This window comes from Protopterus annectens, chromosome 2.part0 (genome assembly GCF_019279795.1).
Source record: "Protopterus annectens isolate FY-2018-M chromosome 2.part0, PAN1.0, whole genome shotgun sequence".
NCBI lineage: Eukaryota > Metazoa > Chordata > Ceratodontiformes > Protopteridae > Protopterus > Protopterus annectens.
The window spans coordinates 484508965-484532018 of record NC_056728.1 but is presented as its reverse complement, the minus strand read 5'-3'; the positions used below and the strand labels follow the sequence as shown (position 1 = coordinate 484532018).

The 23054-nt window shown below is 34.4% G+C and overlaps 1 protein-coding gene across 2 annotated transcripts in view; it reads right to left on the bottom strand.

Annotated features, from left to right (window-relative positions):
* Positions 1 to 23054, bottom strand: part of NTRK2 (neurotrophic receptor tyrosine kinase 2) — a 1124811-nt gene that overhangs the window by 1033989 nt on the left and 67768 nt on the right. For both annotated transcript variants that reach the window (XM_044060895.1, XM_044060896.1), the window contains exon 4: positions 8808 to 8876. In XM_044060895.1, coding sequence (XP_043916830.1) covers positions 8808 to 8876 — 69 coding nt within the window. The remainder of the gene's footprint in view (positions 1 to 8807; positions 8877 to 23054) is intronic.

Here is a 23054-nt window from a genome sequence, read left to right as displayed (position 1 = left end):
TGGTTGGGGTGGTTTCTGTGTGGAGTCTGTATCGCCTCCCTGTGTTTGTGTGGATTTGCTCTGGTGCCCTGCCATTTTACAAAGATGTGTCTGCAGTTTTAATCCCTGCGTCTCTGCTGAAAATTGTTTTTGTTCTGTCTGCAGTAAAATTGACAGGCATTTGAATTTCAGACTTCAGGTTTCTGAATGTTCAATTCCTTGGATAGTTGATGGTGCAGTGGTAGTATTGTTGCCTCACAGCTATAGGTTTTCTGGTTTGATTCTTGGTTGGGGTGGCTTCTGTCTGCATCTCCTCCCTGTGTTTGTGTGGATTTGCTCTGGTGCCCTGCCATTTTAAAAAGACGTGTCTGCAGTATTAATCCCTGCATCTCTGCTGAAAATTGTTTTTGTTCTGTCCGCAGTAAAATTGACTGGCATTTGAATTTCAAACTTCATGTTCTTCAGAATACATAGTAGCACAACCTTTTTTTCTAGCAATTTTCTAAGTTTATAAGATGAATATTTTAAATTTGTCCCTATTTTTGGGACTGTATTCCCCCATTATTGGCTTCATCCAGGTTTTTGTGCTAAGGTTGACAGCTATGTCAAGAACTGAATTCACTGAATATGTTTGAGGGCTGTATTCCCTCATTACTGGGTTTGTCCAGGTGTTTTGTACTAAGAGGTTGACAGCTATGGTGAGAACTGAATTCACTAAATGATAGCCATTTAAGTTTCAGTCTTCCTCTCTTTTACAAAGCAGCTGATGTGGTGTAGTGGTATGTTACTCTGACTGTTTTGCTCAGGGACCTTGGCAGTAAAATATATGGTGGCAACACAACATTTTATTCTAGCAACTTTCCAAGATTATACAAGCAATGTTTAATGTGTCCCTGTTTTTTGGGCTTTTGACCCCCCCCCCCAATACATTTTGGCTTTTTCCAGTTTTCTTGAGCTGCGAAGTTGAGATGCAGTTGAGTATTGAGTAGATTTTACAAGGAGCTGAGAGCTGCAGGGGAATAGAAGTTTAGTGCTTTGCCTAGTTAATACTATAGCACAACAGGTTGTGTACTTGCTTTTGATGCAGAAGGCTGTGGGTTCTACTCCCAGAAGGGGTGGATGCTGCCGTACTGAGAATGTTCTCCTTGGTGAAGATACTAACTATGAGTTTGATATCAGTTTGCCATCCATTTCCTCTTGCAATATTATTACTAGCTTATCATTTTTTAATGTAATATAGGCAATTTATTCCTGAGGGGCAACAGACACTTTATTTTTCAATGAAACCATGAAATATAAAGGTGATTGCTAGCAGCAACCGCTTCATTAGTTACATATTTCTTTAATGTGGAATTATTTAGATGACTTACTTCAGAGATTGTGCATATTTACTGATAATGGACTGTAGAATTGTGCATATTTACTGATAAAGGTGGACTGTAGAATTGTGCATATTTACTGATAATGGTGGACTGTAGAATTGTGCATATTTACTAATAATGGTGGACTGTGGAATTGTGCATATTTACTAATAATGGTGGACTGTAGAATTGTGTATATTTACTAATAATGGTGGACTGTGGAAGTCTGAGTAGACGTTTTTATGATAAATGATCTCAACTGGGCAGTTTTGCCATTATGGGTGCATATGGTTTGTTTCATTGCTTACTGGAAAAATGTTCAAAACAAATTTAAAACACCCTCTAACAAGTGTACTGTATTGTACAAGGAATATAATTTTAGTACAATGAGGAAGGTGTATCAAAGAGCACATGTATGTTTCATATGCAAGGGGCCTATGATTCGAAAACAGCCCAAAATTAATTTTTATCTGCCACTGGCAAAATGTATTTTCTTTGAATGTGGGTTTCAATGCTGTTTCAATGAATGTGAGTTTCAAGGGCAGAGAAGTTTTAATGCTAAGTTTTCATTGTGAGACTGCATTGCTTTGTTTAACAGATGACTTAATGTTTGTGCTGTAAAATACAAAATAAAACTTTCAAATGAAGTCCAACTCATCATAGAAGTAAAGCAGTATGCACATTAGTGTTTATGGTAAATGGAGTGAAATAGCCAAGTAATGGTTCATTGGAATGGCTGCAGAGGCTCCATTCAACCATTATTTTGTCAGGGGGGAAGGGCAGCAAACTCAGACAGGCCCAGCTGAACTATACCTCCCAACTGTCCAGATTTTCAAAGAATGAATAGATTTTTGCTTCTTATTTTTGGTTTGTTGTTCATAAAATTTGTAGTTTTAATTCCTAAATGATTTGCCAGAAGTCACTAAATAATAAGTTTCAGACTTCATAACCTTCAGAAAAATGCATGTTAAAGTAAGAGCTGTTCTATCAACTGTCTCAATTTTATACAAGAGCAATTTTTAGCACTCTTTATATGTGCCCCAATATATTTGGCCTTGTTCAGATTTACTGCATTAACAGGTTGAGAGGTACATGCAAATAAATTGCTTTATAGAATTAGGCATAGCCAACCTCTCAACTGTCCCCAATTTTTGGCTCAAAATGTTGCTCTTCCCCTAATAATCCCTCCATAAAATAGCAATTTTGGAAGAAAACATGGAGGGTTTACAATTAAGAAATAACTGTAATAATCAAAGTTATAGATTACTTGAAATGCATGTAGATTCTTTTATTTTGTCAGCTGTTCAAGGTAGCAGTACTAATATTAAAGTGTCCCTTCTTTGACAGGTAGCAGCTGTATTGTGTGTCTATTTTATATTTTTGCATCACATTTTTGGTCCATTTTCATAAAATTGTGTTTTGGCAAATTAGTGACAAATCACTAAAGACTGAAGTTAGAAAATGACAGACATTTGAGTTTCAGATTTTATACCCTTCAGAAAATTCATACTAATGCAAGACCTATTCTATTATCTTTCTAAGTTTATTAGAGCAATATTTAAAAAATGTCCTTATTGTTGGGCCTTTGTCCCACTTCTGTGCATGGCTTTGACCAGATTTCTTGCTCTTGAGGTTGAGAGGTATGACAAATGTGTCAGGGCCATCACAGTCAGCCAGAGAGATTTCAAATTGTGACATGCTTGTTGCACTCCCCCATGTAGTGACTCTGGATGTGTCCAAGCAAGGCAAGGAGTAGTTGTATCTACCTTGGATGTGGAGGACACACTGCATAAGTACTACAGTGGCTTTTCATCTGTCCTTGATTTTGCAGAATGGTCTGGTTTCTGTCATATTTTTGTACTGTTGATTTATGCTTATTACTCAAAGTGCCTGTTGCTCTGTGTTTAAGTAGCAATGCTTTAATGACCATAAGGTAAGCTTGTCTGACATTGTAAGATGCAAGTAAGCTTTAATAAGCATACTGTTAAAGAATTGCCAACATTGAAAGCCTTTCTGTTGTTGCCATGCAGAGAATACTTGACTAGATAATGTATAAGCCCTGGGTATTAAAGGACAGGATTCCATTATTTTAAAAAGCTCATTACACTTGTTGGAGACTTCCAGTCATCTCTACAGACTTTACCCCTAAACTAAACAGAATGCCAATCATGTGTGGTCCATAACCTGTACAGTAATCCTTTAAGCAATGTATCTTGAGCTTGTTTCTTGTTTGCTTTTCATTTTTTACTTTTATCATGTTTTCCCCATGAAACAAGTTGTCAGGCAGCAGGTCTTTTTTGGATAAGAAACATTTTTACAAGTGGGGGCATCACATAGATTTCTACTTTCAGCATGTTACTTGGTACTTTAATAAAGCTGAATATATTATAATTAGAACTGCAGTGCAAGGAGAAGTGGTTTGAGTTGAGTGCTTCTGGTTTTTCTTATACTTGATTTTGACTGGCATTCCAGTAATGTATTTAAAAGTAATTTATTTTTCATGCCTCACAACCTTTTGTTTCCATCTAGATATTAAGTAAGCTGTCATGCAGCCAATGCATTGAAATATTTTTATTCTTCTACACTTATTTTTGTCTTGATTGGACTTTCATAATGATGGTTTGCCACCCAGGGCAGCGTATTTAATTAAAGTTAGTTTTTTGTGGTTTTGTGCATAGCTCCTCCCCTTTATGGTTGACCACACCCCCTCCCCTTGACCCCACCCATTCAGCTGTCTCCTGCAGCCCCCCTGTGATTTGAAGTCACCAGCTGCCACTGAACCAACATGTCATGTGGCATGTGAATTCAGGCAGTGTTCTGTACTTTGTGATCTTAGGTAGTCAGTTCAAATCCAGCCATTGCTTATTAAACTCACTTGCGTCAGTATGACTGTAAATGTGCATGTGTTGTCATCCAGCTATCTGCTGTGTACATGTAGAGCTAGGGTGTCCTATTACAAGAATTTCTGCTCATTTTTCACACAGAAATGCTTTATTGGAAAATTATTATGCCATTGGATAACATTTGGCTTTCCAAACTAGACTATTAAGGCTTTTCCTGTAGCGTAAGGAAATGAGACAATGTTCTGTATGCTCTTGCCTTAGTAAGGCTTGGATATGAATCTTTGATTATCCACACATTGTGCATGACTGCCATTCTTACATCACACATTAATTCCAGTTATTTGTCTCAAACTCCACTGTTATGCCCTGTGACAGATGAAGTCATACACAGCTCTGTAGCCTATGCAGTATGATAGGCAGGGGTTTGAATCTGGTAACATCTGTCTGTCAGGTAACTGTGTCACATAGGAGTTGCTTAGGAAAAGGAAGCATTTATGGCACGGTAAGATGGCCACATTTTTAAGGTATCATCATCCAAGGTAGGGGATCCTTACCTATTATAATAGGAAAGTCCAGTGAGTTCTACAAGTGTGTTCATCATGACACACACTGTATCCTTATGTTTGTGGCATCAGAGGTTGATACAGTTTTCGGATATCTGTCCTGCCATGTGTTCAAGTCTAAAAAATAAAAACACAAGCAAGCCAACTGCCAAAGGTGACCCACAAATTGTTGAATATGTGGTGGTTGACTCACATTTTGTTTTTCTACTAATTTAAATGTGTTCAAGTCTGGCAAGGTGAAGATGTTGAATATGTCATTGACTGTTCACAGGATTACTTAATTTTTAAACAATAATGCTCTGTATTGCACGTCTTCTTGCAAGCAAGGGGTGAGAGGGTGGCGTAATGGTTAAGGTGTTTGCCTTGCAAACACTAGGTGCAGGGTTTGCGTCTCACAAGAGACAATTGGCTAGGCTTAAAATGGCTTGTAAGGGCAGTTAGCTTAGTACTAACCTATGAACCATTCATGTATTACTGTAATGCTTTTCTTCAGACTGTAGAACAATATAGGACACAAGGACTTATATAACATGTCTTCCAGTATGGCATGATGCCAGATCATCATAAAGTATGACTGGGCCTGTGTTAGGACACTTTCTTGTGTGTTTCTGTTGTTTATATGTTGTTTTGGCAGTGTTCGCAGCAATTTCTTGTGGGCATGCCCAGTATAATCATGTAGTAGATGCGCTCCATTTACAAATGGAGATCTTGAACTATTGAAACGTCATCAGATCTGTATTGTCATTTTGAGTTTTGTTATATTGCTGCTTAGGACAATGCATGCTTGTCTAATACATATTTTATGGTAATATACCCCCTTTCTATGGTTACCAAATGACAACACATGGCAAAATATGTCCCTTTCTAATGTACATGATGCAGCTGTAGAGCTCATTTATTCTTTTTTTGATACATGATAAAGTGGAGAATATATCGATGCCATTGTTTAACACAGAACCACAGTGATACATTCCTTGTCTATACGTGTCATATTCAATAACTGTAGTCTTTGCAAATAGCCCCTAATCTATCCACTGTCCTTGTTATTATGTCAATTCAGCATGTTCTCAACATTAATATCACATTTACTTCCCTTTGTTACAGTCTTACTTTTTGCCTCCCCCCACATCATTTGTTAGCATGCCCAGATTTAGGCATGTGTGTGGGTCAAGATTTGTGAACAGGAATGATTATTATTATATCAGTATGGAAAGATTTATGTTTAAAATGTTTCTTTGTGAGATAAACACATTTGACTGCATTACCTACGTACATTTTCTCTTTTTATCCTCCTCTCCTACTTATGTCTGCAGTACTACCATTTTATTCTATGTTCTTTCTCCAGATTTAATGTCCCCTGCATCTTAATTCTTGTAATCAACTTTCCCTTACTTCATTAAGCTGTGTGCACTTGCATAATAGGCTTGTTTGCAAGGAAGCCATTTTGTTTGCATTGTGTGCTCATGTTTCCCTGCACTTTTTTGTGGTTGCCAGCCCTACTGCTAGCCACTAAAAGGTACCTATAAATGTGTAAGTGTGATGAGCATCATGCATATTCAATGAGCTCTGCTGCTCATTGCACTAATGTGCTTAAATCGTGTATGCTTCACACAAAGCCTACATGATTGTTAATGATTCCCAGGTTAAAACTTGTCAATAAAGTCATATGATGTCAACATCAAAACTGATAAACAACATCACTTTGATGGTTAGCATTACTAATCAATGCAAAGAAAATTTGTTGTTCGTCTTATTAAATTACTGAAAAAAAAATATGAGGAGCTACTTTCTAGTGTCAGATCAGAATATTATCTGAGGCGTATGTGGATTCAAGCAAGGCAAGACAGTCACACTGCATAACCAGTTCTTCCTATTTTGGCTACAGTTTGGAAATGTGGGAAAAGGGTCATTGGTGCAAACCATACAGTTAGCATTTGTAGCATTTCTCAGTATTAAACACTTTTCACTTCTATTTTGCCACATAGCAAAGAAATCATTCTAAGCATCTGAAAAAAGTCATAAGAACAGAGTTTAATGCAGTATATAAAATATTTGAACATCAGTATGGTACCCCCTTTATATCTGTTATACATTATCAATGTTGGGAATGTGAGTTCAGTGCCATTCACTTATCCAATCTATTTGGCAAGAGTCACACACTGCTCACAGTTCAAATGCAGCCACCGAGACATAACAAAGTTCTCCAAGGTGATTTCCATGAGAAGTTTCAAAACAAATATATTAACTGCTTTTAAAATGCATCAGTACCTGCTCCTGCATTACAGTGCATTACATGTGTATTACAAATAAATGGAGGCCAGAAGAATGAGGACCTGCTAGTTGCATAATAATCGACAAATAATCATGGTGGAATTCCATTCACTGACACCAGTCTTGGGCAAGATTCCCCTTACCTTGACTTGCATTAAAAACTGGAGTTGTTAAATTAAATAAGGAGATGCATGCATAGCATAAGGCTCGGTCTCTACTCAAAAAGTAGTAATAATAATAATAATAATAATATTACTAAAAAATTGCCATGTGAATGCTAACATATGTTTTTTGTTAATAAACATCATTCAGTTGATCTGTCCCCTCCAACGTCCAACCTGCTTGCTAAACTAGTCCATCACCAGTATCAACAGCAGTGGGCTCAGATCTGAACCCTGGTACACACCTGCTCTCACTGGGAACCCCTCTGTGAGGCCGATCACTGTTCATACTTGAGTCATTTGCTAGTATGCCTGGTTTTAGTTATGTTTGCGGGTCAAGATTTGTGAACATTTGTTCTACCAATGTTTCTGGGACTTCAAACCACCACAGTCCCAGAAACATTGTTAGAATTAGTGCAAGCTATGTACAAGCACCCAATGACTCAAGTACAAACAGTGTTTGGTCATACAGTGCAGGCCCCAGATGAAGTGGGTGTGCACCAGGTTTCAGCTATGAGTCCACTGTTGTTCATACTGGTGACAGACTACATTAGCAAACATGTTGGAGGAGAGAGATCAACAATGATGCTGTATGTAGACAACATGTCATTACAAGCAGACACTGAGAAAGAACTTCGGCAAAGGATAGGGGAATGAAATACAAAATTGAAGACACATGGGATGAAATAGATAAGGAAGTTGTAATGGCAGCAAATAGGGGACATCAGAAGAAGATGAGAATTGAGATAGAAGAAAAAATAGTGGAACAGGTTAACAGCTTCAAGAATCTGGGCAAGATGGTTGAGGAGAAGGGAAGCCAGAATGAGGAGGTCAAAGAGAGAATCAGAGGGGCTGCACACAGAGTGGCAGGTTGAGTGCATGGCACAAGAATGCCAAAGAAGTTCAAAAGAAAGCTGTACAAACAGTGGTGTGACCAGTACTACTGTATGGTACAGAAACCTGGGCAATAAAGGCAGAGTAACTGAGGAAGCTAGAGGTGATGGCAATAAAGGGCCTAGGATGCACAGTGTGGGACAGATGAAGAAATGAGGACATAAGAACGGAAGTCAAAGTAGCTCCAATTACAGAAAAGGTCAAACAGATCAGACTATTGTGGTTTGGGCACATGTGCAGAAAGGCAGAGCACAATCTACTAAAGAAGATTTGGGAGAGACAGGAAGAAGGCAAGAGGAAACAAGGGTGTCCAGAAAAGAGGTGGATGTATTGTGTGAGAGAAGGCTTGTGACATTCAGGCATGAGTGTTGAAGAAGGTAGGTGAATGGCACTGAATAGAGAGGGATGGTGACAGCTGACATGACACCCTAACCTCAAGTAGAAAATGGGAAAGGGGGGGTTAATGATGATGAAACATCATTCATTTATCTGATGTCTGAAGTGCACTTATGTGAATCCATTGATTTAAATTATGAAAGCACAAAAAGCTTTAAAAGAAATACCTGGAAACATAATCCTAATTTAAAAAAATACATGCATAAATTTCTCATCCATCATAGATTGAAAAGCTTGCAGAGTAGTAATGTGTGCATATGAACATTTTGCATACAGTTGCAGATTCATTAATAGCATAGTATACATTCTAATTCAAAATAACCATTCAATAGTACTTACAGATGGGTCAAATTCAGGTGATGAAATGTCTTTCTGGATAGATTGGATAGTTTATTCCTGGAGAAATTACTGAAATAAAACACAAATATCAAATATATGATGACAGAAATTTCAATACTTAAATGAACTAAACAGCACAAACATTATGATAAGAATGATGACAAGAATTAAGACTAATTAAACAAATACACTTAATTATATCCTGTCATAAGACCATTTTTCTGGGAGGCGTTAAGTGTTAAAATGCCCAAAAGTCAAGAGGTCTATTCTAAAACTCAGTGTCTGCTTTAAAATCTCCTTGCCTACATGTTTCAAACACAAGAAAATATATAAAAATGGCCGACCTTCAAAAACAATTTAAGAACCACAAGGGGATTAAGTGCAACATTCATGCCAGACAACTTCTTCCCTGAACCTCTAGTGTTTCCTGATGAGACAAGCATAATAAATGTATAAAGGTGGCTTATTTATATTCAAGGACTGCCAAATGGGGAGACTGAGAGAGATACCAATGTCAACATTATGAAGATTTACTGATGATTGTCTGAGATTACAAGAGTCACATAGCATACAATAGTAATTAGGATTAAATCCCTTAAAGATATATACTACTACTACTACTTCAAATAGCCCCGTACTATGAAAGAGTAAGAAGTGCATAGTATTATGCAAATATCCAAACTCTGAGTTCAAAGACGACTGCAACAGAACTGTACTAATTCTGCCCAGTGAAACACACAGGACACATTCAATATTGAAAACCAAGACATGGGATTTTTCAAATATATGCACTTATAGCTCTATCTATACACCTAACACTTTTAGAAGCTGAAACTTCTTCTGCAATATGCATTGTCAGCTTATTTCAGTTTTCTTAACTGTTTGAGCCTTAAAAAGGAGGAGGTTAATTAATACCCTTGTTTAATGAAGTCTGTATAGCCAGGAAACCACATCTTTTGCCAAAACCATGTACTGAAAACATACCTTATATTATGTACAATAATTCATAAATTATGCAAGTTACCAAACATTACAAATATTATGGCCAAACAAAGGGATATATTTCTATAAGTATGCACAACGGAACCAAGATTTCAGTTGGAAAATTATTCACTTCTTTGTGAGCTTCCATTGATGATGGTGAGGAAGTTCTTCTCGATGCTGCTGCTGATTAGCAGGGAGACGCCATCAAAATCTAAAGAAATTAGTGTCCCATGTATCCAGCATTTCACTCTTCTGGGATGTATCTGAACAGACGTCAAACAGTTGGGAAGACCCAAAAAGTTCCTAGCAAAGAGGATCACTGACTTAAAATCCCTAAGCGACCAGGAAATGACAGCAAGCACTGTTCCCCTTTTCTGTCTCACGTAGGCTCAGCCGAGAAGACCTATGACTTGCTTTCTGAGCAGAGACTCAGTAATCCAGGATCTCTTGTATATTAGCAAATCAGTCACACAAATACCAGAAGAAGGTGTCTGAACCTGATTTAACAGATCAGTAAAACAAGGTGAACAGACATATTTGTCAGTCAGTGTCTCTATCAACTTTGGAATAGACTCCCCTTGCAGAAAAAAAAAGCAGTGCAAAATTACTATCTTCCTTCATAGGAGACCTGGAAAATTGGATGGGTATTAATAAATTCACCATGGACTTGACTAGCCCAGCCCTCCTACGGAGGGGGTGAAGTGGGGGTACAGTCAAGGAAAGGAACTAACAAGGCACAATGTTCAGTAGCCTTGAACTTTATATAATCCTATGATATATGGCAAGAGTGGGTAACACACTGCTGTTTTGTGATATTCTACAAAACATGCAAGTTATGCATGCAATATTTTCATAATATTTCAAAGTAACAGTATTAATCAGCAAAACAACAAATGTTAGATGCCAAGTACCAGATGCAGACTTGTGTTCCTAAATGTATATAAGAATGAAGCATATGTTTGCCTGTAAGTCACACAGCTTTTTCAGTATTCCTTCTAATATTAAATTATGCTAATATTGATAACTGCCTTATAATGATATCATCATGTCATATGGCACATTCTGAATAATTTTTCAATAGAGAATATTTGCCTAGGCCTCCCCTTATGCTCTTGTATTACTAATTTAAATCTGGAGTACATTTCATAGCTTTCCCAAGGATTCTTTATTAACACAAGTCTTGTACATCCTTTGGTGACAGTTTCACTCTCATGCCTACAAATCTCGTCATCGGATGCTTTGATTATCGAACCCCACTGCTTTTGCTGTCTTTTTATATAAAACACACTACTTGCATAGCTCCTCCAGCATGATCTTATTACTCTCCATTTTTGCATTGGTAATGCAATTACGGAAGTATTTCATATGTTCCATACTCATACGCAAACATTGTTCAGTTGCTAAAGTGATGTAATATCTGAAGTGACAATTTCACTTTCCATGTACACAAAATGATGACAGGCTCTATGTACCATCTTGATCCCCATTGTTAAAGGTACCATTCTTAAAATACATCCAGTAATACAAAAATACTGCTAATATACATAATTGCAGCAAAACACAAAGTTGCACAACTCAAGATGTTGGTATGTTACCCACCTCCTATTTTTGTATCCTTTTACTGCATTGCTATGCAAGCCTTCATACTTTTACTGCAGCTGTAAAATTCATTAAAGATTTATTAAACCAAATATGACAAAATAGGGCTTTTTCCTTAGCTTTTCACAAACAAACATACATCAGTAAGTCAGAAAATGTATATTCTGAATATAATTTTGCAGTGCGCACACATAGTAATTCATATCAGCCTGCAGATGAGACCTTGTTCCCTGTTGCTGAGGCTACCATTTTTTAGATATTACCATTCATCTGCATCTACTGATAAAGCAGACAACTAATAAAGTTGCATAGATCATAATCCGCATATGTCACTCACATATACACCCTTTCAGTGTCATTTTATTTAATACCATCCTGTGTACTCATGTTGGCACACTTATTCTCTTGCTGCAATGCCCATTAATGCATTGTAATATAAAATATGAATATATGTTATATTTTACATAATATACAATAGCAATCATCAGTAAATAATGGAACATGCATCTCATGTTGCACCCTTAACCACACACAGCCTGGAAGTAACACCTCAGTCTCTATTGCCAGAGTTACCAATTCTTGACATAATACCATTGACATGCAAATAGTAATTGTGAGGATATTAGATATTATTATCTGTGCTAGCATGACTAGATGAAGTTTTGTAAATGCTTGTAAATAACTGTAAATCACCCTGTGTAATAATAGCCAGCATGACTAGCTATAATTTTGTAAATAAGTTTATGTTTTTTTATTATTACTTTGATTTATGTAAGATGTTTGAATCAAACAATGTTCTTCTGGCTGACAAAATGTACATTTTTTTTAAAAAAGAATTCTGAGTGTGAGTTATGCCAGTCAGCTGACCTAGATGTGATGTCACTGTGTGACAGAGCTGAAAGGAATATAATCTCCACAGCAGCTGTGTTGTTTATTTTTTAAAGTCTAATATGAGAGAGCAGAATTCTCATAACAGCTTTCTGTGACTTTTAAAACTTCTGCTATAAAAGCAGGTTCTGAGTCATTTAAAGTTGAGTAGTTGTTGCAGTTGTTCAGTAGTTGTTCAGTAGTCAGTTGTTGTTTTCCAGATCAGTAGTTACCACTCAATTTGTTTTCCAGAGCTGTTCAGCAATAATAGCAGGGGTTGTTATTCCAGTTGCTGAGGACCAGTCAACAGCCTGAAGAGTAGGCATAAAATATTTGATCTTGCCTTGCAGAAGTAAGATTATTGTCTTGTCTTGCTGAGTTAAGTAGATTAGAGAGGGACAGTTAATCTTTAAACAGAGAACTACAGTTAGATAGTTAGAGTTTTTATACAATCAGTGTGAAACCTATCTTACAGTGTTATTTCATAATACCTGTGTGTGAAACTCTGTGGTTTATTGGAATCGGTTATTCAGTGTATATGTGTTTTAAATCATTTTATTTATTAAATATTTTACTACTTTCTATTGTGGCTGGTTATTTAGAATGTGCTTTTAATAGCCTGAGAGTGTTTATGCTTATTGTGATAACACCAGGGCCACTCTAAAGCCTTACTGCTTGGATTACATGTCACCATTTATATCAATATTTATTTTACTCAATATAATTGAACACTATTTTTGAAAGGTATTGTGGTATTTGACTGGTGGCAGCCACTACCTTGTAATTTGGGAAAGAGGACATAGCAGGTAAATCTGTACCAGTCTTTCCCAAGAGTGTTTGTATGTGTGAATATGAAATATTTAAGACTGAGTGTGTCAGATACCTAGAACTGAAACACAGTGCTCTGCGGTGGTTAGTGTGAAGACTCATTTGGGGACCTGGAGTGAAGCAGATCATCCAGTCCCAGGTTTGGAGCCTGTTCCTGGTGGACTTTTAGGGGAAATTGTGTATTTCTATCACTGGTCTCAGTGATGCTTCCTTATCAGAGACAGTGGTGAGGCTTGAAGCTCTTTAGTTACTGCCCTGGGTTTAATTTACACAGGTTAACAACTACATACAGTCAATAACTATAAAACCTAAACAAACTATTTACAAAAGTGCCTAGGTTTAAAAGACATAATACATTTTTTACATTTAAAACTTAATTTCATGAGGTATTACAGTCATCTTTCTCCATTATTTAGGTTCATAGGTTCATAGGTATGTGCTAGGCTAATGGCTCTGGAGCCTTTACAAGCCTAGCGCATAGAATTACCCAACCTTAGTTTGCAGTGCCTCTGTCGAGCAGAGCCACTGGAGTGATCCCTGTGGTGAATTTTCTATTTCCCATCCACTCATCAAGATTTCTCTTGAAGAGGGCCAGTAAGGTGCTTTGCTTGACATGTATGGGAAGTCTTTCTTTGACTTTCTTCCATAAGCTCTAAAAATATATGGTTCTTTTTGTTCTCATTCTAATGGTTCACATTTCCATTCATGATACATTCAAAATAATGTTTCTATATTCTTTAAACATGGGTGAAGTCTCACTTCCAACTTGTAGTAATGGTTTTGTGCGCTTTAGCCAGTAGTGTCATTAAAAGTGAAAACTTTGATCTATCAACACATTGGGGTATGGGAGCATTAAACAAAATCAAAGATTTAGACAAATATAAATTATCATTAATAAATATTTGCAAGAAAAAATTAAGTTTATCCCAAACTGGTTAAGTAAATGACAATCATAAAACATATGCTTCCAATCTGCTCTCAAGTTCCTTTTACATCTTTAACATCTTATATTTTGCTTAAACATTATTCCCATTTTATGTGGGGTTATAAAGGACCTATGAATACATTTCCATGTGAACAGTTTCCATTGCAATGAACAAGATGTTTGCTTTGTGGAAAGAAACATTAATTTCATGTCATTTTCATTTGGCATTTGATTATTTATTGCTTAATAATAGTCCCAAAGATTCTCTGTATGATATAACTTTGTTTTCTTAATTATTTTATACATGTTTGATAAGTAACATTTTCCATGAATAGCTTGTGTTGTTGAAAAGACCAAGTGTTATACAAATTTAGGTATATTTTGCAATTAATTGCATTGTCTTTATTCTGTTTAAGATATACTTTCTTATATCCTGCATGCTTAGCCATAGATCATTACCTAAATCAAATTTGTGTCTTATTTGTTCCATTGTTAAAACTTTTCCGTGGTCTAGTAACTGATGCCAATAAGTCAGTTCATGCTTTCTAAGAGTCTTGATTATATATATATATATATATATATATATATATATATATATATATATCATACGTTTTAATGTTATTTTGTGAGCATGCAATAGAATATAGCAAGAATGACCAAGCTTTTATGTTGGGATTTTTATTCATAATTGTTTTATATCCTTGCAATGTGTTTTTACAAACTTGGAGCTTATGTGCTTCAGTTTGTTTTCTGTAAAATTTTCTCTCATCATCCAAAGAAAATTAAATTATTTGATACCAACTCAGTATATTGTGATGGTAATGTAAGACCTGATTTTAGCCATATCTTTCCATGTATGTGTTTCCATCTGGCAGAATAAGCATTATTTACCCATAATATTGTTTTTATATTAGGTGACAGTGCATACATTTCTATATCTGGAAGACTGATTTCTCCTGCTTCCAAGTAATGTAAGTGATGATTCAGAGCTATTCTGGGTTTATTGGGACACCATAAGAAGCAGTAGTTTATTAAATTGTTTTATTTAAGATTTAGGAGGAGGTATAGAAAAGTCTTGTATGAAGTATAATATTTTTGGAAAAATAATCATCTTAGTTATATAATGCCTGCCCTCCATTGTAAAAAAAAGTATTTATTCAATTTTTGAATGATTGTTTTAATGTTATTTAGAATATTAGAGTAGTTTATTGTTATTGTCTTATCTAGTTCACCTGTTAATTTAATCCATATGTATTTTATTGTCAAAGCTATATATTTAGAGAAATCCTTATCTATGTCTTTCTTATAAAAGTTTATAAGTAATATCTGTGCCTTATTTTCATTAAGTTTAAGGCTAGAGAGTTTCTGAAAGTGTTCAATTAAATTTTATATAATTTTAGAGCATTGTTATCAACATTTAAGGTTAACAAAATATCATCTGCAAACAACTGAACCTTCATTTCCAAACTATTATCAATTTGTATAACCTTAATATTTTAATCCATTTAAATATAATTTGCAAAAAGTTCAATTAGTAAGGCAAATAATAATAGAGACAAGAGGCACCCCTGTCCTGTACCTTTAGTAATTTCTAAAGGTTTAGAAAAACATGATTCAATCCTTATATATGCTAAGGATTTTTAATAAAGTGATTTAATTAATAGTGTGAATTTTTGAAAAAATCCATATTCTTCTAGAACGACCATAGATAATCCCAGTGGACAGAATCAAAGGCAGTATTTATGTCTAAACTGACTATATTCGTGTTATTTTTTTCTATGATTAATGTAACCAATTAAAGATATCATTCTTTTAATGTTTTTGTATGTATTTTTGTCTTCTATAAAGCCAGTTTGATTTTTTTGTCTATTAATAATGGAAGTAGTTGTTTGATCCTAGATGCATGTATTTCCATAAACATTTTATAATCAACATTTAGTAAAAATATAATTCTGTAAGATGAACATTCCTTTGCATTTTTATCTGGTTTCAAAATAGGTGATATTATTGTATACTTCCAAGAAGTAGGAATATTTTTTTTGCTTTCCTTTACTAATGTAAGTACTTTTAATAGTTTCTTTGGTTACTAATTTGAAAATTTCTGGGATCATATTATCTATGCCAGGTACTTTGTTTGGCTTTAAATTTTGAATCTGGGATTTAAGTTCAGTCATAGTTATTTGTTTGTCTATTTTTATATGATCATATTTTAGTTTAGTTTTGATATGTTTTCTAAATGTTTTGCAGTTCTATTGTTTCCTTTTGGGTATTAACTTTATGAAAGTATAATTTAAATGCTTCTAGTATCCCTTCTAAATCTGATATTTTCTTTCTGGTATCTAGAATGTATATTTCCTTTATTTTATTAGCTTTTATGATCTTTTTAGTTGTATTTGCTATTCTTTTCTGGTTTCTGGGGTTCATTGAATAAGAACATAGTTTGAGCTTCTCTAAATTTATCATTGTCTTATGATGTAATGTCTCTAAATATTGTTTATTCTTGTCATCTAATTCACTTATTAAATTCATCTTTCTCTTCTGAATGTCTAACTTTAGTGTATCGATTCTTGCTTGGAATTCCAGTAAGTCTTTGTCCCATTGCCTTTTTCTTGTTTTTAAACCATGTTAATGCTTTACCATATAAGTATGACTACACAGAGTCCCAAATATATATCTCTGACACTTCATCAGTAAAATTTATGTCTAAAAATGTTTGTATCTCTTTAATATAAAACTCCTTAAAATCCTTTAAGTTTGTTATGTATGAGGGAATTCTAGTGACAGTTATTCTTTGTTTTGTATTTAAATGCAAATCAAAAGTAATTGCATTACAGTCTGACAATGGGCATGTGACTACTTTGACTTTATTCAACTTTGTAGTTATATCTCTTGATATGTGCACTCTATACCTGTTCTTGTATGTGGGCCATGTCAATTAGGGTAATGTGTAAAGAATAATGTATTAGGATCAGCATATTCATTAAGCTCTATGATATTAAAAAGTTTCAATAAATGCAGATAGCACCTTAGAAATTGCTGTTTTCTTTCATATGTTTCTAGCATCTGTGTCCTCATCATTCATTATACAATTAAAGTCTCCTGCTATGATTATTTCTCTTTTAACATGGTGTACAATGTCTTCTAAATGCTGCTTGGCTACTTTGACACCTAATCCAGGTATCCAGTAAATGTTTACTAGAGTATATATCTTCCCATTTATAGATATTGTGGCTAAACAGAACATTCCTGTTTTGTTATAATATATATTTAAATTTTTTTGGCATTAAGACTGGGTTTTTCAATAAGACTGCTACTCCTCTTTTCTTTTTATAGTGCAAACATGCCAAAACTCTATAGTTATTTGTGTTAATTTTATTTATGTCTTCTTGTATAAGTTGTGTTTCTTCCAGAAAAATAATCTGTGCATTAAACATCTTAAAATATTTTAAGAGACTTACCCTTTTACAATTATTATTCAGACTACTTACATTAATGGAAATATATTTCATAGTTAAATTATTGCCACTCAAATCGCTAATCATGTGTATATATTTTAAGTAAAAGCACACAGATTTAACTAAGGAGAATTACTTATTTTCATTTGATGTAGCAAAGTAGTTACAACTTACAGACACATAATAAAAAAGAATTAAACTATAAAACCTTAACGATTGAGACAAAAAACAAACTAACCCTTCTATGTGGAAACAAACCCCAGCTTTGAACAGCCTAGCCATTAATGCATACCCTCTAACACCCATTCCAAGAATCATTTCTCAACTCAATTATCTAAACATTTTGACTAACAAAAGCTTGCTATGTTTTATAGTTTATTCATATAAGACATTTTTCATGAAATTTTATTTTAAAACCAAGAAAAAAAAATTAACATAACCATATTACTAAATTAAGCATATTAATTTGATATCAAAATAGTACATGTTACAATGAGTTTTTGTGTTTTCTTATAATATACAGCAGTTGTCCATTAGTCAAACTATTTTTGATAAGAATAAATTAATATCTGTCATTCAGTTTAATCTAACTAATTAGCAAAATTGTATAACAAGGTTCTATCACTGTAATTAAACCCAGTGAACCTGCTGTTATTATATTGTGTAGCAACCCAGTCTGCTTCACATCAATCTCTTTATTGTATATGATCTAATTACAATTTCCTGTCTGTGTACATTAAAATCAAATATAGTGTGTCTCTTTAATAAGTTCTCTAATTTACTTGTTAATAAATCTCTCATTGATTTTACTCTTATTCAAATTGTAAGTTTTGTGGTTAATATGTAAATATTCCTTTAAGAAGCAGAGAAATTCAAACAGATCATTGTTAACCTTTAACCCAAGTGCTTACATCATGCCTGAGACATTTACTTTCATTTTCAAGCATTCATATGGTTGGAAAAGAATTTTCAACTTCTAAATATAGGAATATGAGTACTTCTAAACATGCCCAATTCTTGAGGAGCCCTCGAGAGCTTTTCTTCCTTCTAAATGGTTGTTTGTAAAGCCCAAACATGTCTCTGTAGCTAGAATCAAGTTTACATTTACCTGAGACAGGTTTTATTTTAACTGTAATAAGCCTTGTTCATTTCACATGACACAGAAAAAAAAACATTTATTTTCCTGTTTAAGCATATACTGATTATTAAATCAGTTAAGCCATGAAACATTCACAGACAAACATTTACAAAACAGGCACATAGCTGCTGTTTCTTAAAGTTTAAAACTTAGTAAGAAATCTATATTTAGACTGTCTGTTCATATAAACATTTTAAATGTTTACTTAAGGGCTTTTTAAGCTGCAAAAAAACTCTTTGTCTACACTACACAGAAAAACATGCAGTATGATGTGTTACTTAACACTTTTCATTTACTTTAAGTTTTTTTCCCCTTTCTTTTTTAAAAGTAACTTGTCTGAGACTATGACACTAAAACACTCTAACAAAAGGTATAAGCATATAAGCATTGTTTTGTTTCATGTATTATGCTATTGCTATTTACTATACTTTAAGAGATATTAGTTTTATGCAGGTTTGTTCAAGCATTACTAAGCTGTTAAGTTAGTAACCCAGAAATGTAATAAACAAGATGACATTTTTTTTACCATTTTTTCCTTTTGAGATTGTAGCCTTTTAGTTAAAAGGCATTATTTTTGTTGTACATTTTAGGGAACTTCATATATTTGACATCTGAACAAAGTATCATTCCCTTTAGATAATTTGTGTGTGGTATAAGAGGAAAAAACAGTTAAAATAATTATTTAACAGTTACATGTCATTTAGTCTCTTCTTTTTTTGTCTGCTTTTTCCATTCATTGCTCTGTATTTGATGGTAAAACCAGTCCAATCATTTTTTACTGTTTGATATAAAGTTTTGTTAGATGTTAAGAAAGACAGCTGCATCCAAGGTGTCAAAAGTCTTTGCACCATCTGAGAAAAAGATTTTAAGTCTCGTAGGAAACAGTAAGTGAACCTTGAATTGTCTCTTCTTTGATTCTTTTATTTAAGGTAAACATTCTTTTCTTTTAGAGTTTACCTCCAATGAGTAATCATTGTCAAATCTTATATTATCTTGGTATTTGACAGGAGAGTATGACCACGTAGTTTTTAGCACCAGTTCCTTGACATGAGAAGATATAAATCTTATTATTATTGATGCTGCATGTTTATCTGCTTTGTTGGAAGATGAAGGACCTGCCAGTGACCTATGAGCACTTTCAATTCCATAAGAAAAAGACTCAGTTAAATTCATAATATTTGGAAGCAAGAATGTGAGGAAATTTACCATATTGTCTCTGTCAGTCTTTTCCGGTAGTCCATAACTATGCAAGTTATTTCTCCTTGACCTATTTTCTAGGGTATTTAATTTGTTTGTTAGAAAAGTATATTGTTTTGAAAGAGATTCAAGCTGATGTTCTTGTTCCATGAGTCTGCCTTCCGTGTCATTTAATGTTTCTTCTATGCCAGCAATCTGAGTCTTATGTTGAATTGTTAAGTGTTGTAACTGTTGCATTTATTTTGTGCATTTTCTTTAAAAGAGTCAAGTTTTGTGACCAATTTGTTAAATTTCAAAGATAAATCCTGCGTGGCAGATAATAAAGTTTGTAGTTCCCTCTTCATTGTCTAGTCTTGTAAAGTGTTCTTTTGATAAATCATTCTGTGCAGACATCTGAGCCTTTCTGCTTCAATTTTTACAGAAAATTTGTAAAATTTAAACAAAATAATCCAATATAGACATCCAAAGGCTGTACTAGAAGTTATCGGTTAAGTTTAAGAACTTCAGGAGTCTTTTTTTTTAATTTTGCATCAGATATATATATATATATATATATATATATATATATATATATATATATATATATATATATATATATATATATATATATATATATATATATATATATATATCTATATATGGGTCTACTTTACACTGAAGACCATATGACCGAGACCATATGATCGACATTTGAAATGTTGAACATGCAAAAAAAAACCAACAAACACTCACTTTAACACTGCTACACCCCCCCCATAACTTAAATATACCAACTCTGAGATCTTACTACAGTGCGGAAAATTTTGCACTGTACGGAAATGCTGGTTCCACATGGTCAGCATTTCAAAAGTCAATCATATGGTCTCAGCCATATGGTTTTCGACATTTTGAAATGTCGTCCATGTCAAGGGGACCCATATATATATATATATATATATATATATATATATATATATATATATATATATATATATATATATATATATATATACATATATATTTATATATGTATATGGGTCCCTATCTATTCCATTTCACTGACACTCATTTAATGACAGTTCATTTCGTTGACAGAAAGATGTGCCCCCTTTCCCAATGTTGTGCAACCCTGGAGTTGATATATATATATAGTTAGGGGGGGTGTGGGGGGTGTGGGGGGTGAAGCCCCCCCACCTAACATTGGGGAAGGGGGCACATCTTTCTGTCGACGAAATGAACTGTCGACGAAATGAGTGTCAGTGAAATGAATTGTCGACGAATAGATAGGGACCCTATCTATATATGTATATATACACATACTATGAAACAACAAAACACATGGTCTTGGGTCCACATCCATATCCTCAAAAATTCAACAAAGGATCTATGAGCTCTAAATGTTTATTTCATAAATATTTTTCATGCTAATGCTACAAATACAGAACAGCAAGACTTTCCTGTTAGTGTAGTACATTGGTACAATTTGGGGTTAACTTAACACAGCAGTATGCAAGTAGAGATTTTTTAGACCCCCCCCCCCCACCAAGTAGGCCTGAGAGACTCAGGGGAAATATTCAAACCAATGTTCATACCAACCAAATGGTTATCAACCCAGAATGAACAAATGGTTCCAAGGCTGAGGGGCAACGACATACAATACAAAGAGGTATCAATAAACTTATTAGTCCGTAAAAAACTGGTTACCCTGGTGGTGTAAATAATATACTAATCTATATGACGGTAGAAGTCCTAGACGGAAAGTTTTTTTTTTATTTTTAATTACAGTGATATGGCTGTTAACAAAGACCATTTTACCCTTTTTGAAAAGGGATTTAAGTTTGTGCCCACAAGTCAAGGTTTGGTTCTGAAACTATATTGGCCTTAAAATTATTTGCCAGGGAATTACATCTTGCAGTTTTAAACAGCAATGCCCATTTTAAGGCCATTTCTGAAATATGTAACAAAATATGTAACTAAAAGAGTCTTTATAATCCACCCTTCAATAAGCTGTCTTTTGGCTTCTCCCATTAGGGGTCACCACAGTGGCTCACCAATCTGAAGATTGGTTGGCAGCTGAGTTTTTACAGTGTTGAATTGCCAGTCCTGTGCCCAACATTCACAAAGGCACACACACACACACACACACACACACACACACACACACACACACACACACACGCACACACCTACTGCATGTCTTTAAAACTCATTCAGTCACAGGTAAGACATGCAGACACCACAGAGAAGGCACTCCAGCTAAGAATCAAACTAGAGAACCTCTTGCTTTGAGGCGACAGTGCTAACCACTGCACCACCATGGCCTATAATATACCCTTGAATAAGGCTAATCAATTTTTTTGAAAAAGCATGCAAAAAAGAATTCTGTGGTATTTTTAAAGAAAAACAGAGGCATTATCACAATCTGCCTTAGATGAAAGGAGATTGTTGGATTCCCTCACGCATGACAAGACTTTTAGAGTCATGAAACCAAACAATGGTGGAGGAGTTGTAATAGCTAACCAACTACATTACATAAGCAAAATTTTTGACATGCTTCAGGATGATAGAAAATACTCAGTTATTTCCAGGAATAAAATTAACATAGGTTATAAGAAAATAGATATGCATTTAGAGGATGCCTTATTACAAGGCCTGATTACACCAGACACTTTACAATTTTTATGCGACCAACATCCTGTGATTCCCACTCTGAGATCCCCAAAACACAGAAAGACATTATTGACCCCCCCCCTTATAGACTAATAGTTTCTGCACAGGGGTCTAAGACCTATCCCTGGGATTTTTTTTTAGACATGAAGCTGAAGAAAATTTTGGATAAGTACCCACATGTCTTGAAAGACTCATGGGATTTTAAAAAAAATATATCACCTGACTTTTTGGTAGAAACATGTTATATATTTATTAATGATTATACATCATGACATTAATTTACAATTTGCTCATGATGCACTAATTGATTACCAGCTACTAGACAACAAAGATATTAAACTGTTAATGGATTTAATGGAAATTGTGTTACACAATAACTTCCTGAATTTTGAAGGGGAACTTACAAACAGGTTATAGGAGTAGCAATGGGAGCAACTTGTGCTCCCATATATGTCAACCTAGTGATGCTTTCAAGGAAAAAATGTTTATACTAGCATCCCCTTTTCACAATTGTTGGAAACTTTACCAGAGGTATTTGAATGACATCTTTATTATTTGGCCTGACAATATTGAATCTAAAGATCAATTTTTGGAATGCATATATA